Source organism: Dreissena polymorpha, chromosome 5 (assembly GCF_020536995.1).
Source record: "Dreissena polymorpha isolate Duluth1 chromosome 5, UMN_Dpol_1.0, whole genome shotgun sequence".
NCBI lineage: Eukaryota > Metazoa > Mollusca > Bivalvia > Myida > Dreissenidae > Dreissena > Dreissena polymorpha.
The window spans coordinates 13092179-13111298 of record NC_068359.1 but is presented as its reverse complement, the minus strand read 5'-3'; the positions used below and the strand labels follow the sequence as shown (position 1 = coordinate 13111298).

At 34.7% G+C, this 19120-nt stretch overlaps 1 protein-coding gene across 1 annotated transcript in view; it reads right to left on the bottom strand.

The window, feature by feature from the left end:
* LOC127881846 (aromatic-L-amino-acid decarboxylase-like) overlaps nucleotides 1-19120 on the bottom strand; it is a 38615-nt gene that overhangs the window by 9441 nt on the left and 10054 nt on the right. Inside the window, exons 4-13 of the mRNA XM_052429996.1 lie at nucleotides 18594-18645; nucleotides 17155-17219; nucleotides 16061-16192; nucleotides 15107-15217; nucleotides 13837-13869; nucleotides 13081-13242; nucleotides 11785-11852; nucleotides 10779-10849; nucleotides 10236-10255; nucleotides 9367-9465 (exon numbers count right to left, since the gene is read on the bottom strand). Of these exons, the coding sequence (XP_052285956.1) occupies nucleotides 9367-9465; nucleotides 10236-10255; nucleotides 10779-10849; nucleotides 11785-11852; nucleotides 13081-13242; nucleotides 13837-13869; nucleotides 15107-15217; nucleotides 16061-16192; nucleotides 17155-17219; nucleotides 18594-18645 (813 nt within the window). The remainder of the gene's footprint in view (nucleotides 1-9366; nucleotides 9466-10235; nucleotides 10256-10778; nucleotides 10850-11784; nucleotides 11853-13080; nucleotides 13243-13836; nucleotides 13870-15106; nucleotides 15218-16060; nucleotides 16193-17154; nucleotides 17220-18593; nucleotides 18646-19120) is intronic.

The window sequence follows — 19120 nt, the reverse complement described above, 5'->3', positions numbered from 1 at the left end:
TAGAAATGGCGCGGTTGAGGCCGACGTGTATCCCCACGCCGCATGTTTGACCCAGGGCTCCCCCAGGGTTGGTAATGGTTTTATGCATAGTTGAGATTGAACGTATTGTCATAAGAGAAGTTCGGTATCAATTAGATGTGAATCGGTGTAGAAATGAAGATATTATAGTAAAAGGCAATTTTGGGTGGGCGTGGCCTATGTGGGCGGGTGCCCCAGGGTTGGTTATGGGGCCATGCATAGTTGAGATTAACCATAATGTCATAAGAGAGGTTCAGTATCAATTTGAAGTGAATCGGTGTAGAAATGAAGAAATTATAGTAAAAGGCAATTTTGGGTGGGCGTGGTCTATGTGGGCGTGGCCAATGTGGGCGGGGCACCCCAGGGTTGGTAATGGGGCCATGTATAGTTGAGATTATCCGTATTGCCATAAGAGAGCTTCAGTATCAATTTGAAGACATTCGGTGTAGTCTCCGGTGCACTCAAAATATGCAGCTCCATGAGATACACATGCATGCCAAATATCAAGTTGCTATCTTGAATATTGCAAAAGTTATGACCAAGGTTAAAGTTTTGGGACACACACACATACAATGACAGACAGGCGAAAAACAATATACCCCCGATCTTTTGATCCAGGGGCATAAAAATGAGTAAAAATCTCTGACCCGGCCCCACCCCAACCCACATAACTTTTGACCCAGGGGTCAGATCAAAATTCCAAATAGTGCAGGGTCGCACATATGCTCATAGCTACCATGTGTGTAAGTTTCAAGGTTCTAGTGCTTATAGTGTAGGAGGAGAAAGTGGCCAGGACGGACAGAAGACGGAGATAACCACAATATCCCCACTTTTTCTCCGAAAAGCGTTAGGATATTGAAGCCTAAATGAAAAAATTTCTCAAATTTTAGATGTTAAGTTATGGCAACAGTTTTGTTTGTATTGCATAGGGAAAGGGTTCAAGTTTTATAAATGAGTAGGGCCGTTCTGTCAGATGTAATCACTTTTTCACAACAAAAGATGTTAACCAAATGTTTTGATTTTTTTTTTATAAATGTACATGTCTTTTGCACTTAATAAAATCCCATTAAAACATGTTATCAATATTTTGTGTGTTTTGTCAACATGCAGTATGTTCTTAAGCAAAATTTAAATACAAAATCAGAAGTGTTCTAAAAAAAAAATATGGAAAAATTAAATTTTCATGTTTTTTAACACATATTTTTCAAAACTATACTCCTAAAAGTTTTTTACCTGGCCTCAAAGCAGTGTATCTTAAAGGAAAAACTCAGATTTATCAAAATATAGGATGACCTTCAAATATATGTGAAGTTTTTTTTTATTATATAAGAAAATCTGCAAAAACTAGCTTTTGCCAAAACTGTATACAATTTTCAAACATGTGTACACTTGGGACACTTACATGACTTTTGTATACAAGTTAAATAAGCAAACCATTCAACATATATAAATACTTTTTAAATTTGTATTACATTTGACTATACAAACAGGCTTTTTCCGCCCTATGCCACGGGTCCGAAATTCGGCCCCATTCCCAATGCAAATCTGGTTGTTTTTTTCCCAATTGAAAAAAAAATTCCCAATTAAAAAAAAAAAAAAAAAAAAAAATTTTTTTTTTTTTTTTTTTTTTTTTTTTTTACCCTTTAAATATATAAGTTGACCTGATCTGGTGTAGAAAATAGAAAGTATTGCATAATTAAATTATCTGTTGCCTTGAATTTGTTTTAAGAACTGTAAAATATGTTAATGATTATTTAAGACTTAACTTTTTATCCTCAAAATCCGGCGCTTCCCGCGATTTTTTTCACCTCAAAAAGGCCAAGCCTTTTCCCCAAATTCACATTAAAAAACCTGCACTAATCACACATGTTCATAATATTTTGTAAAATTTTAATAATAAGTTATCAAAATAGTCGTTATTTACCAGTTAACGGCTTCTTTGAAATATAAGAAACACTGTTTTAAATAATTTACATGCGATAATTTTTCCCAATTGAGCCAATTTTGCGATTAATTTTTTTCCCAAAATGGGGGTTTTCACGACGCGAAATTCCCAAAATTCCAGTGTGGCGTTTTCCCAAAATGGAGCGGAAAAAGCCTGACAAATTAATGTTTCCCCAAATAATGTTCTGTGTCCGTTTGATGATTTAAGGTTGATGTTTAGAGATTTAAGGTTATTTGTACTCGACAACTTTAGTTATCATTTATTCTAAGAAATACCCAAACAGTCAGTAATATAGAATACAAATTAAATTTGCATAAAATATTCTTATAAAATTATAAGATAAGTTACAGGGAACTTGAATTGTTTGCTGAAACGATCTAGCATGATTTTAGGCCAAATCTGTACACTTGGGACATTTTCAAAATGGATGAAAATCTGAAGAAAAATAGCATAACTTTTATATGTATTTCATTTGAGGTATTTTTGTGGCCCTAAATATGTTTATAACCGATGGGATATCAGAGGCATAAGGAATCTCCATAATTATGCAGTCTGTCATAGATCTGTATTTTCAATAAAACAACACATATATTTCACAAATTGTAGATACATTTGACCTGGTTTTAAATATTTTTCACATAGTTGTATATATTTTACTTTGGTTTCATAATTTATCTTGTTCTATATAATAAAGATCTATTATAAATTGCTCTCTATATGCTGGAGATCTATATGCTGGGCATTGTTCTCTATACAAATGGGTAGCATACCTTGTTCTCTACATATCAAATGATGTTCTCTACATATTAAACATTGTTCTCTATGGCATTGACCTTGATCTTTAAATATAAGACATTATGCCTCTTCTATATGTTGGAATTTGATATATATATAAGACATTGCTCTCTATACTTGAAGTTGATCTAATATTGTGTTCTCTATATATTGGACGCTTTTCTATAAATATTGAACATGGTTCTGTATACAAATACATGTTTATATTTTTTCATAACAGTTGACCTCGTTTTCTATAATATGTGTCTTGTTCTGATAAAACTGGGCTAAATTCATGTGCGTAAAGTGTCGTCCCAGATAAACCTTTGCAGTCCGCACCGGCTTATCAGGGACGACACTTTCCGCTTAAACTTGATTTTTGGTAAGAAGGGACTTCCTTCAAACTAAAAATACCATAAAAGCGGAAAGTCTCGGCTCTGATTAGCCTGTGCAGTCTGCACAGGCTAATCAGGGACGAGACTTTACGCACATGAATTAAGCCCAGTTTTCTCAGAACAAGACACATATAATTCACTGTTCTATATTTAGACCTTGCTCTCTATATATTAAACATTATATTCTCTATATATCGGACCTTGTTCTTTATAAATTAGACCTTGTTCTTTTTATACTTTATACATTAAACACGATGTCCTCTTACTTGACCTTCCTCTGTAATACAATATATCCTCTATATATTTTGGTAATGTGTCATTAAAAATGAATGAAATAATAATAAGTGCTGTACCGTTGTTTATCGAAGGTTTTAACATGGTTTTTAGTTTAGATGTGTAGGAATTGTACCACAAGGGTGACAGTCTGCGTGGTTTAATTATAAGTGTCTGAAAGACTTTTTCATCCATCATATTTGACATTTGACCATGTTCAACTTTTATATTGGCTTTTTTTCAGTTGCTTTTGAATGCTTTATTAAATCAAAATTTAATCATTAATTCCGCTATAATGTAAGTTTGTTTTCACTTTCTTGAGGTTTATAAGAAAAACATTCATTTTGTGTCCCAAGTGTACATGTACAACATTTAATAACCAACTTCAGGCTAACATTGAAGATAATTGGAGAAACATTTTGATTAAAATTGACATTAATTTGAGAAGAGGAAACGTGTTTTTGTAATAATGTTATGGTAAAGTCAAATATAATTCCCACACATTATCATTTATATGCTTATATTTTTCTTCTGAAGACAAAATATGGAGACATACCCATATAATAAGAGTAGTTAACCCCCAGAGTGAAGACAACACCTTTTTCTCTTGGAGATTACATCTTCTGTGTACTTCTTTCCAGAAAATTAGTGCCTTTGTTTATTTTTTAAAAGCTATCACCTGTCCATCAAACATGATAAAAAATTCGTACACTTGGTACAATGCAATATTTGTCTTGCAAAAAAAGTTCACAAGGTTTTGGCATCAAATTTTCAGTACATCTAGTGATAAGCATTAATGGTTTGAAGAAAATGATGTAAAACCTTGAAAATTCTATCTTATGAAAAATTTAAAATAACTTTCTTGCAAAATGTACACTTGTGACAGGGACAAATTCTGACCACATTTAGTATTCAGCTGTTCAAAATTTACATGAACAAATAATTGTATAAATACCTGTACAAATGTGTAGAAAAAACATGTGACAGGTTAAAAGGACACTTTTTGCCTATAAATATTGAAGCACTTTATGATCCCATCTCTTAATATACATGAAGAGAGTTGAAAATTGTGGCACAAAATTGACAAGAACATCATTGCTTTGAACACTTGCTACAAAAGATATCAACCTAAGTAAGAAGCATTGTTTTATTTTTCTTAAAGCATATGAATTTTTATATTCATTAAATGATGGCAATACCTAATATTTCTGAAAGTTTTATTGAAGTATAGAATTGAAAATTGCCTTTTACATAAAATGTCACGCAAAACCAGTACACTTGGGGCAATTTTAAGGATATTTTTCAATATATTTTGTTAATGAAGAAAGTTATTGAGAAGAATTTTCACATTTAAGTTAATCACATGGAAACACTTCTGTAAGATAGAAAAAGAACTCAAACATGCTTAATGGTAAGAAAATAAATGCATGTTTTATTTAGGCTTCATTAATTTTTAAATCACCCATAGGATATGATGCGGCATTTGTCTTTACGGAATATAAAAAAAATCAATCATTTTTACCCGTAAGTTGGCGCTGTAATAAATTTGCTATTCTGTGTGCTCTTTTACCAAGCTTGATTAGGAATTTTTGAAAACGCGTCATGGAGATTTTCTTTCACCATTAAAAATAATAGTTCACGGATTCAAACCATAATTCCTGATTAATATGTTGCTACAGTGGAATCCTGTTCTTAGCATACCATGTCAGCCAAAATTATGCTAATAACAGGAATATGCTATTAACCGGAACACACATTTTAGCATAAATATAGCAACTGGGGGCATACAATAAGTCAAATCTGTTAATAATTGATCGTCAAAGTGAAATTTAAATTCAACATTGTATATGATTGATGTTTAAGATAACTATTTATCAAATGGAATTGTATTCTTAGGTATTTGCATTTGCATTTGAGCATATTTTTGCAAATTTAAAGCATATTTTCTTGGCATTCTGAGAATGTTCTATGCTATAAAGACTTTAAGTGAATTCTGAATATTGGGGTTAAAAATTATGCTATTAATAGAAGAAAAATACATTAAAATTTAAGAATTAATCTGTGCTTTGACATTCTATATGCTAATAACAGAAATATGCTATTATCAGGTATGTTAATAAGCGGAATCCAGAAATTATCCTTCAGTCTGACAGAATTTCGTAGCCTGTCAGACCAAACATCTGACAGATTATTTTACATTTTGCGGTGTCTGACTTGGCTTCTCACTTTTGAGTACATGATGCTAAATGTTTTAGATTCAACACTAGTTTCCTCAACCTCAGGACACCAGAGCTCCTGTGATGCAAATATACTTAAAGAAATATTTTTTTTTCCTGCAAATTGTGTTTAGTTCCTCACTTCTTGTAAAAAAAAAAAACCTGTTACCCTCCGATTGACTGTCAATTTAAAAAGCAAACTTCAATACATATTCCTGTTTGTATTCTTGTATGAAAATGTCCACAACATATGGGCGTAGTTATATGGGGACTGAATATTCAAATACTGGTTCTAGGCCCAGGAAACGGACTCGAAAGCATTTAAAATAAGTAGGAATTACTTTCTATGCAATCGAGCTAAAATAAATAGGTTTAAACTAATATTCAAATACATGTAGGTTAAGAAGTACAGTAAATGACATGACAAAATGCTGTTAGAACATATCATCATTCTTAATTCTAAACCAGCTATACATGACATTATTCTTAAGAGGGGCATTTCAGAATAAAGATAAAAAGATACAAACGATTCGCAATAGAAAAATTATTTACTGCAAATATTTTTTATCGAAATTATTTCCGTCAAGACATGTTGTACAATAGCATGCCATGGTTAAAATGAGTGTGTAATACAATGCCTAAACTCTTTCTGCAAAGTTTGGGAAGTCTGCTTAAGGGACATTTAAATGGAAGGACAGATGAAAGGTAACTCATTATAGTGCCACCAATGTAATTATTATGCAATTTTTTCGCAGTTCAGAGCTGAAAATAACATCCCAGATTTTAATTATGCACTGCCAAGTTATTCAATAAATAGTAAATTGTAAACATTTCAATTATGAAAAATTAAACAACTTGTAATTCAGACACAACTCACATTTTACCTGTTGTTAGCTTTGAACAAGCTTATTGGCCTCGGTGAAAAATAATTTACACTGAAGTTGAGAAAAGTCCTCGCGAACTCAGTGCCCCAGATAATTATTTGGGAAATAGGGTTTTCAACCATTGATTTTGAAAAATAGGGTGATTCCATTCTTCATATAGGGTAAAATGAGTAATAAAAATGCATACCTTAAAATAATTGCTGATTTACTTCCGTTGACGCTGCACACTTGTATTGATTCAATAGAACTGTAAACTATCATCATAAATTTTAAAAAACTGATGTTTCGTAATATGTTTAATCCTTGAAACTGTCCATGATATAAACTTTAAAAAATGTCGACAATTTCTAACTTCTTTTTATACTTTTGACAGGTTTGTTAAGTCACAGACTTTCCATCATGTTTTTTGGATGTCAACTCATTTGCTGTATACACAGTTTTTAACAAAATCGATAACACGAATGATTCGGCACTGATTGCCTCTTGCTTTCTTGATTCGAAAAAGTTTGCGATCGGCTGATATTTTGGCGCAACAATCTCGGACGTCTATCGACCTCTCTTAGCTATTTTTATTTCGCATTGTAATAGAAACTGAAAGTACAGACGCTTTACAAATACATGCACAATGAGCGACGAATTAGGTCAGATTGAAAACGCATAGCGTTTGAATAACTAATTACTATGACCGTTTGCTGAGCTTGCTGAATGTAAGCGTCACCGCATTACGATAACAATTCCAAAGAGAAAAAAACTAAAATGAGCAAAGCATTTTTAATCGAAGTTTTGTATTGTTAATTTGACGAATTTGCGTAAAAGTCAAATTGGTTGCGTTTTCAATACTCATGATATTGTATTTCTTTGCATTTTTAAACATTTTAATAGGGTGAAAGAAGCAGATACGCAGCTTATCTGGGGCACTGAGAACTGGTTAACAGACATAATATTTTGGATAATTGTAAAAGTTAGGACAGCAGATATACATGTATGGGGAGAACGAGAAACGTAAACAATGTTAACCAGAAAGGCACAATCACAGGCAATCGGCACCTGTGTCGGAAGCAATTATTAAGAATCATTAAGAAAGTAAATCGATAGACACAGAGAACCTACACTTGCGCACCCATTGAGCAATTCTTATCAGTCATCGTCGTGATTTTCGCAAAAGTTTTAACAGCCGTTAGACATTTATGGTCGATTTTCTTATTAAGCGAATGGCAACAATTTTTTGATCGACTAGTTTGCAGACAAAATATAAAGCACTTACCGCGTGTCACTGTTAAACTTTAAACAGGTCGTCACATAAACTTGCAGAAGATGTGAAAAAGGCACCATAATGGTGGCAGCCATTTTTTCAAAACAAACCAGTTTCGCACCATGTGGCAAATATAACAAGAGCTCTGATTGGCTAATGCCATATTCTAAAAATAAATGCTGGTCGAGCAGGATTTTTCTGCTCGAGCAGAAAAAATGCTGGTCGAGCAGTAAATTTGCTGCTCGAGCAGCATTTTGCTGGTCGAGCAGCATTTAAATGCTGCTCAAGCAGCATTTTTTCCTGCTCGAGCAGAAGTTAAAGTTTCGACCCCTTTGGTATCCCATAGAAAGTGTCGTCCCTGATTTGCCTGTGCGGACTGCACAGGCTAATCTGGGACGACACTTTACGCACATGCATTGTGGCCAGTTTTTTCAGAACGCGACTCATATGTTCATGATAAAGATGTATTCTATAATATGAGTTAGATAAAACAAACATTCTAGTTGTTTCGCCAAGTTCCCCAAAGCGTATGGAAGTCATGGCTTGTACACATTGCCTATAAATGGTAGAGGACACGTTAACACTTCTACTGACTGCTTTATATTGATGCGTTATTAATCCTGTGCAGATATGACAGGTGCACAATTCATCCCAATACGTACGTCAACATGTTTATAAATTATGGTCAATCAAATGCGATTCAAATACTATTGATTTAGATTATTTTTATTTATTTATCTGCGATATCTAGATAATGGTATGCGTGCCTTTGTTTCAAACGTTTTTATATTCTTACATTATTTCTTAAAGTTCGTATGTTTAAAGGGACATTTTTCACGTTTTGATAAATTTACAAAAGTGAAATAAAAGGTTTTTCGTTGCAGTTATGTTTTTTTTTTAAATATTTAAACTTAACATTTACCGTGCTCTGAAATATCCATTATATGAATCTGTTGACGATTTTAAAAAAAACTTAAAATTATCAAGCGCTTAAAACGCGAAACGGTTGTATTATTCGGATTGTTCTGTTGTTGACGTTATATTGTGTGACATTACGTGGATTGCTTATGTAAAATACATAACAAAGTGCTGATCATGTGATAGCGGATCACCGAGTGGTTTAAGTGATAGACTTTTACGCCAAGGGTCAGTGGTACGAGTCCATGTGAGGATAACTTGTTTTCTTCCTTCAATTTATTTGTTGTTTTATACTGAAACTCGTTTGTTCCGATGTTTACATTTATCAATTTAAAGCATGTAATGACAAACTTAAAACAATGCCAAAATCTGTGAAAAGGTACCTTTAAAACACAAATCAATTTCAAGTATATTAATAAACACAGTCTCGTTTGCTTGTTAAATATTTCCCGCTCAGACGCAATGTGAAAGTGGCTATATGCAACTAGCATAAAACCAAAACAGTCTACGAGTAACTCGTACGCTATTCAGATAGTAAGCTGTTTGTTGCTTATCAGTAACTTAGGGTTGGATTGGAAGCCATTAAAACTTTAATATATTAAGAAACGTATTTAATTTTATCGTATTTGAGAAACTAAAAATGGGTCAAAATGCCTATCTAAGTGGTAAAGGGTAAAGCAGATTACCGTACCCGTCTGATATACTTTCGCAGTCCTTCAACGCCGTAACATCGCAACACAAACCACAACTTCAAGGAGCGAAACCTGCGACTCAGTGGGATTCCCCAGTGCTAAAAATAGTTTAAAAACTCTATGTAATTCCCTAGTGCGATAACAAGTTTCATATTCATGAAAACTTGATACGTGTTCTGGTTAAAGTGGGTTAAAGGCTGGTTCGTAAAGTATCGTCGCAGATTTGCATGGGTAATCCGCACAGGCGAATCAGGAACAACACTTTCCACTTACACTGGATTTTCGTTAGGAAGAGACCTCCTTCAAACGAAAAAAAACATAAACTCATAAAGCGGTGTAGCCGATAAGCCTGTGCGGACCGGACAATTTATTTTATTGGTTTAAACCTTCAAACACCTTCTTTTAAGCGAAAATATTTCTCACTTTTTTTCGCTTTTTCGAACGACAAGATTTTCTCCTCAGATTAATTAGTATATAAATATTTAAATGGGTACATTTTTACACTGTAATATTATTTTGCGTTATTCCGTTATCAATTGTTGTACTATGTCGTGCACAACAATGAAATGGAATGAAACGGGCATTGTATATACTACACTAAAAGTATGCTGACTAATGTTTGTAAGTGGTATGTAGTTTACAAACTTAGATATTTTGATTTTTTCCTCAAGACGCTATTTGTTTTTAAAACACAAAATTATATTAAATACGACATGGTCCATTGATACAGATGTGGACAATAATATACAAACTGCGATATACAGAGATCCTGTCTTACAAGCGTTAAAGATTTACGAATGCCAAGTGTAAATTGTTTCAAGAAAGCAAGCAATAAGTCGGTAACCGTTATTGATTTTGGTATACGAACCCGAAAATCCAGTTCTTTATCTGAAATGAAATATTAATGTTAATGGAATTTCATTTACTGATGGGGTCCAAACGTACACAAAATAGTTCATACATGTACAAGAGTAACTATGGATAAATGTAATCATTATTATTACTAGGAAAAAGAAATAAAAACAATACAAAAAATATATCACATATATAATAGATATTATTTGTTCGATACAATTTTGTTAAAGTACTGTTTGTCGAACGTTAAGCATTCACACACTACAATATGCTATTTCTATTAAGGCATGTCTAAATTGTGAAAAATATTAAGAGATACTTCTAAATTGGTAATTGTTTGCTCAGGTACTACTCAAAGTACCGCGGGTACTCTTAAGTATACTATACAGTATCCTAAGTACGGAACATATACTTACAAGTACCCAGTAGTATGGCCTGGTGTCTGTAAGCGTATTTATCATACAAGGGGTATATTGTTGTATACTTAAGAGTACCTGGGGTACTTTAGAGTAGTACATGTAGCTAGGCCGACAACGACCAATCGAGCGTTACTTACCGTCATGTTCATGTTGTAGATACACAGGGTCCACGTTGAGGGCCGTGGTTAGCAACTTTCTGTCCTTTACCCTTGGTGAATTAATTATAGTGATACTGTGACGATATGGTATCAACAATATGCTTGTTTCATGTTAAACAAACACTAGGGTATGAATGGTTACGATTTTATATCTAAATTGGGTAAACTTTAAATCACAATTAAACTGACAGAAACTTTCAGAATACACTTTGCACCAGTACCTTCTTATTCATTAAAAAAGTAATATGAAATAGAGGATATTTGTTCATGTCAGTGTAAGATCTTTGGTTATTTCACTAGTGGTCATAGGAAATATTATTTTTCTATGATCAAGAATGAAATAACAAACGATCTTACACTGACATAAACACATTTTCTGTTTCCTTAATGCCCCTTTTTCAAGAAAATAATTAATAGCTGCCTCCCTTCCGCTGAAAAGTTACCCTTTTCTCCCGTGGCGTGCCTCAATTCATTTCAATACAAAATATGACGTCATTATACCAACGAAATTCTCCGGTTAAACTCTTTTACAATGCAAATAAACGGTGAAAAAAGCATATAATATAAAAAAAATGTTGGATTCGATGGAATATCGATTTTAATTATCTCGTGATCATAAATATATAATATATATAACTTGAAGTAAATATTGATATGATAATCTAAAAATAGAAAAAGTAGTTCCGAAAATTTGTTATTTTCACCTGAGAAAATAACAATTTGTTTATTATACTGCTGTTAAATTACTGCAAAATGTCATATTTTATCATTAGGTATAATAGAAATCATCACACTGTTGTCGCACGTCAACTACACAATACGCTCGAGACACAAAGTTTCACAAACTGCCGTGTTTTCTTTCAGTACCTTTCCATACTCTAATATGTTATACAATTGAAAAATATTGGTCGTATCATTAATGAAATATTTTACATAACTTCAAGAAATGTAAAATGTACATCAGAAATTAACATTATATACTTACCACATAAGGGAGCAGTCAAAATTGACAAGCATCCATTTGTTGGGATTAAAGTTTATAGAAGAGGCGTTCTGAAAATATACGAATGTGTGTAACGTGTATGTGGCAGTTGATTAACTGACGCCAATGTGAATTTGATTCAAATATGAAACCATTTAAAGGGATCTTTTCACGCTTTGGTAAATTGACAAAATTGAAAAAAGTTGTTTCAGATTCGCAAATTTTCGTTTTAGTTATGATATTTGTGTGGAAACAGTAATACTGAACATTTATCATGGTCTAATATAGCCATTATATGCATCTTTTGACGATTTTAAAACCTAAAAATTATAAAGCGTTGCAACGCGAAACGATTGAATAATTTGGAGAGTTCTGTTTTTGTCGTTAAATTTTGTGAAACCACGAAGATTGCTTATATAAGGTATAAAATACGTCAAGTATGTGTACTTGGCGGAATAGCTCAGTAGGCTAAAGCGTTTTTACTTCAGGACTCTGGCAGGACTCCAGGGGTCACTGGTTCGAAACCTGGTCCGGGCAATGTTCTTTTCCTTTTTTTAATTTTATTCTTGATTTTTTACTGGAGCTTTTACGATCCAATGTTTACATTTATCGATATAAAGCATTTAATGAATAAGTTAAAAAATGCCAAAATCTGTGAAAAGGCCCCTTTAAAAGTTGAAATCGTTGATATATTTAAGGAATGATGTTCGAGTTTATTGTTATTTAATGGTCATTTTTGAATTGGGTATCAGACAAACCTATACTCTTACAAATTTCAATGTTAACTTTAATCCATAGTTTGACGTGGTAAAAAAGTTATAGTTTAACATATTTTATAATCTAATTCTTAATTTTGCATGGTCTGTATTGATATTTTGCGATTATTAAAACTCTGACGTATTTGTCTTGGGTCTTAATCTGCTGAAGATTTAATATTATAAGACTGGAGGCATTAAATTACTTAAAATTGAATAAAATAAGAGCCAGTGTTACAGCCTATTTTATAATATTAACCCTTTCAGCGCTGGAACCGAATTTAAAAGGCCTTAGCAAACAGTTTGGATCCAGGTGAGACGCCACAGAACGTGGCGTCTCATCTGGATCCAAACTGTTTGCTATGGATCCAGATGAGACGCCACAGAACGTGGCGTCTCATCTGGATCCAAACTGTTTGCTATTCCGATAGTATTGTTTGAAAAAAATCAAAGAAAATGCTAATTTTAGAAATTAAGCAGACGACATTTTAGCAGACGACAAATTTCCCAGCATGCAAAGGGTTAACAAGCCACACGGACTCACATGCACCCCACTGAGGAGATGCTGAAACTCCGGGCAGATCAGCGCGTTTCCAGCGTACGCCGCGTCAATATGGAGCCACACGTTCTCCTTGTCACACACCTCGCCGAGTTCAGCGATGTTGTCGAAGGAGCAACAGCCCGTGGTTCCCAGCGTGGCACAAACCTGCATCGTATCGAAGAGCCAACGTCCAAACCGATGACTGCATACTACGTGCATGTATGTATATATTTGCCTCGTTCTGAGAAAGTAGGACTGAATGCATGTGCGTAAAGTGTCGCCCCAGATTAGCCTGTGCAGTCCGCACTGGCCTATCAAGGATAACTCTTTCCGCGTTAATTTTATTTTCCACTAAAGGAAGTCTCTTATATAGCAAAATCTAGTTAAGGCGAAAAGTGTCGACCCTTATTAGACTTTGCGGACTACACAGGCTAGTCTATAACGACACTTTACGCACGTGTTTTAAGCCCCGTTTTACCAGAGCGAGGCTCATAGTTATATACTGCCTCCGACTACATACGCGTATTCCTGAGATGTAAATGCAGAAATGTTCAATTGAATTTGAATACACAAACATATAATGGAGAAAACTTATTTAATTGTAAATCTTTGAAACCTTGATTTTAGCACCACTACGGCAAAAAATTGTCGTAACAATAATGCATATATAACGTCTATAAGAGGCAATAATCAGTACGCGGTAAAGCAAAAAAAACACTGTCAAATGAATTAATAGCGTTTACAATAAAAAGCACTTACATAAAATGGAATGAGCCCGTTTCGTCTGTCTTCCTACAAAAAGAGAGCATAAATATTAATGATGAAATGAAAGCAATATGTAACTCAAAACTTATTTGATACACACAATAGGCACAATAGGGAAGCGGACAACGACAACGAGCGAGGCATGGTCGTGTAATACGCAGCATGGGAGGTAAGGGTTAGGGTTAGGGGTCGGGTTTGGGTTAGGGCAAGCCTTAACCCATACCTTAACCCTAACCCGACCCCTTACCCTAACTTACCATAACCCAGTGTTATCTCGCCTATACCATGCCTCGCTCGTTGGAATTGTCCTATTCCCCACACAATATGGTTACACTATTCATTTATGTTTGCATAAATACATGTATTATATCGCACATACAATGGTGCAATTGATCAATTCAGAATACAGAAATCATAATAAATATATTTAAGTCAAAATACAGAAAAACGTCGTTTTTAATGTCTTAATTCCTGAGCATGTTTATCCTAGAAAAACATGCATGACTACATGCGCATATACCTGATTCTATGGTCCGTTTGATTGCTTATCCTGACACACTTCCTTACCAAACAAAACTACAAGCGCGTGTTCGTACATGTACTTTTATTGCCCTCTTCAGTCTATATCCTAACACAAATACGTTCTTATCAGACAAGAATACATGTACATACGCACTTGTGTGGCCCTCTCGAGTGCTTTTCCTCGCATGACTACGTTCTTACCAGACAAGAATACATGTACATACGCACTTGTGTGGCCCTCTCGAGTGCGTTTCCTCGCATGACTACGTTCTTACCAGACAATACTAAACGTGCATATACGTAATTATATGGCCCTAGAGTGTGTACCCTTTCATAAATACTTTCTAACCAAACTAGATTACGTCTGTATGTATACGTACTTCTAAGGCCCTCTGTTTCCTTGCATGAATACTTTCTAACCAAACTAGATTACGTCTGTATGTATACGTACTTTTAAGGCCCTCTGTTTCCTTGCATAAATACTTTCTAACCAAACTAGATTACGTCTGTATGTATACGTACTTCTAAGGCCCTCTGTTTCCTTGCATGAATACTTTCTAACCAAACTAGATTACGTCTGTATGTATACGTACTTCTAAGGCCCTCTGTTTCCTTGCATGAATACTTTCTTACCAAACAAAACTACATGTGCATATGAACGTACTTCTATGGCGATCTCGAGTGTGTTTCCTCGCATGAATACTTTCTTACCAAACTAGACAACATGTGCATATATACGTACTTCTATGGCCCTCTCGAGAGTGTATCCTCGCAAGGAGAAGTTCTCGTCTACATCAAGCTGTCGCATCTTTACAAGGCCGATCATTCCAGCCTTCTCTACGCACGAATGTGCCTATAGGGAATAGCAGTGTTTGGTATTCAGGGCTCAAGACTTAGGTATGTGTCCGTTAATGAATATGTGTTGTAGTTTGTGATAATTTTGAGAGGCAGTACACATTACTAGTAAAAAAGGAATGTCATTAACTGACAAAAATAATTATAATTTAGTTAACGGACCTTGTTTCTTTGTTCGGTAAAACTGTTATTTATATGTGAAATTATCCGCGATTTTCGCCGTGTATTATATCCAACTAAATACAAAATCACATTTAATAAACAACAGAAAAGAAAAGTGAATATTATTATGATTCCTCTCTAGACGTCATTATCGACAATTAGAAAGCGAATTGATTTATTTCAATTCTTGAAACTACTAAAATTACTGTTTGAACATTTATTCAGATCGGACTTGTTTCGTTTCAGTCGTAACAAAATACTACATGTAGAACCTGATCTGACCAGATCCTATAAATGTAGGACCTTTTGGTACGCACTACGTCAGTGCATAATTATTTATATTAAGTGCCAATTGTAATAACTATTTACTTATTTAGACCCCAGCAGTTGTGTTCATAGTGGTACGCCATAAAAGGTAAATATTAATATGAGTGATGTACTGGGAAGCTGGGTTAATTGCATGTGCGTACAGTGTCGTCCCAGATTAGCCTGTGCGGACAGGAATGACACTATCCGCTTATGGTATTTTTCGTATAAAGGAAGTTTCAATCGATTCAAGCGACAATCCAGTTTAGGCGAAAAGTGTCTCCCCAGATGAACATTTGCGGACTGCACAGGCTGCAAACATGCATTAAGCCCAATTTTGCCAGCGCGGGGCCAATATACTAAGCATAGTTACCAGTTTGGACGAGTAGGCCACAAGTTTGGATAGCACGTATCCGTCGTCTATGTAAGGATACGGCTTGACGGCTTGAATGACTGCGTGACGTGACGCCAGCAACGTGACGAGCACGCACTCGCTCGCTGAGCCCTGAAAAACGGAACCAATAGTGAAAAATCGACTATCTCCAGAATATTCTGCAATGTTTATTCCAAAGTTCGACTGCTGATTCAGAGTAAAACGGAACACGAAAAGATGATGCTGACAAGCACAAATTTAATAATCATGGTATTGTGTTGTGTGTTATAACTTTGGTGATTGCGCAAATCGAAACATATATTTGAGATTACTAATGCGTAGTGACAAACGATGTCAAGCGCAAACCCTTTAATCTTATTGCACCAGAGCAGATTATAAAATTGTAGAGAACCGCTATAATCAGCGGACTGATCTACTTTGATTAATTGACTTCATCTGCATAAAGCTGACCGTAATGCACGAATATATTAAATTAAAGCGGTACGATGAACGCATTAGTTTCCGTCTGCAAGCGATTTGAATCGATTCAAGCGTACCTCATTAAGAATACTATTAAGGCCTCATTACATACATGCGTCACGTGCACATAAAGCTTAAACCCGAATGCAAATATAAGTGAAAAAATCCTACGTTTTGTTAATGCTAATGCAGTTCATGATTGCAATTTTAATGTCGTCGATATATAGCTCTCAAATATGTCCGTGGAACTGACATTGATGAGTGAATATAAATTTAGTATTAATATGATGAATAACTTGTTTTCGTACTGAACTCTGCGATTATAGAGCCGAGAATAAACATAGCGCACAACTAACGCGTGCACATATACGTCGAATGTGGAATTTTATAAATGTATTATTCAACTATTAAATACGAAACAAACGTTTTGCACTTATAAAGGAATTAATTGCATAAGTTTGAAGCATGTTTTATTCAGAACGAAATCTGTTTAAATGTGACAATATATCGACTTTAAACTTAATTTATGACAAACTGTAGTATTTTAGCGTTTACATCTTAGTTGACACAGTGTAAGAAGAATGATAAGGTTAGAGTCGTTTAACGAGTCTTGCCTGTATGACACCTCCTCCACGACCCCCTTCGTGCAGAAACACTGGTGGCAGGTTAATCAGTTTGCCTGCGAAAGACAAGAAAAAATAGGTCGCGTTCTGAGAACACTGGGCATAATGCATGTCCGGAAAGTGTCGTCCCAGATTAGCCTGTGTAGTCCGCACAGGCTAATCAGGGACGACACTTTCCGCCTAAATTGGATTTTAGCTAAGAAGAGACTTCATTTAAAAGAAAAATGTCATCATAAGAGCGTTAAGTGTCGTCCCTGATTAGCCTGTTCGGACTGCACAGTCTAATCTGGGACGACACTTAACGCACATGCATTATGCCCAGTTTTCTCTGAACACGACTCAAGTATGAGCCGCTCTGAGAAAACGGGGTTTAATGCACGTCCTCAAAGTGTAGTCCCACATAAACCTGTGAAGTTCTCACTGGCTAATCACAGACGACACTTTCCGCCTTATGGAATTTTAAAAAGTATAAACTATATCAAAAGCCAATCTAGGCAGAAAATGTCGCCCCTGATTAGCCTAAGCGGACTGCACAGGCTAATCTAGGATGTCATATAACGCACATGCATTAAGCCTAGTTTTCCAAGAACATCCAATATAGTTGTAGAGGGAAAATACGCTATTTATTTTCTTCGAGGATTTTGTTACCACACCGTTGTGGTATGTCGGAGTGTCAAACGTGCACGCGTTACTTTAAAGAAACTTGTCATAACTATAGGAATGCCCGCCAAGAAACATCAATAATATAGGCAACTGCTATTTTACCGGAAATGTGTTACTATGATGGGATGAAGACTTTGACACTGGAACAGATAGTAAGGGCGGTTGGCCAGTAACCAGAAAATACGCATTGATATATTGTTTAGTTAAACAAAACTTATAAGTCCTAAATAGACCTGCTTTTTTGGACAGGAAAATATGAAGGCCAAAGGTGGTTCGAGTATTAGAGTTAGTCGAGTTATGACAATAGGTAAACATATTTTCTTATAACCTGTGATGTACGACTAATCACAAAAGGTTTGCTAACACTATATGACATTTATTGTGACATCTCAAAATTCCTGATCTTAATTTTAAATATAAACCATAATTTAAAAAGAAAAAAAATGTTTTAAAATCATTAATTTTAACCAGAGCATATAATTTAATGAGCCGCGCTATGGGAAAACGGAGTTTAATGCATGTGCGAAATTGTCTTCTCAGATTAGTCTGTGCAGTCCGCACAGGCCAATCAGATACGCAATTATCGTTTTTTTTTTATAAATATTTTTCGTTTAAAGAAGAGTTGTTCATAGCATAAAAAAGTGCATGCGGAAAATACAATTCCTGATTAGCCTGTGTGGACTTAACAGGCTTAGCTGGAACAACGCTTTACGCACATACATTCATTGTCACATAGCGAGGCTAACGTGTAACGGTACTTTACGTGCCTATCCAATCAAGGACGATTATCTCGAGCTCCGTGCACGCTGGACTCGCCGCCTGTAATAATCAACAGCAGTTTGTTACCATTTACTTCTTAAATGAACTTGTTCACAGATTCTCTAAATAACAATTTGCCAACTTTAAGTCACATACACAATAAATAAAAGAAAACTGTCCACCAAGGAGCTAAATAACATTAAACGACTGAATAATTCGAATTATGATGTTGGTTTTGTTTGATTTTGTTAGACCACGTGATTTTGTTTACGTTTTTAAATTCTATTCTTATATAATGCAGCTTTACAGTTCCGTGTTTAAAATATAGTAATTTAAGACATTTACTAACGCACTTCAAAAAATGTCCCACATTTTAACTACCCCCTTTAAATATAAAGACTAGCAGACACGAATTTCTCAAATTATAATGTTTCTGGAGTTTAACTATTTCTAATAGTTAGAGTTAACATATACGGAACTTAGGATAAATTAGCTATATAAATAACTATATAGTTAAGAACACAATAGTGTATAT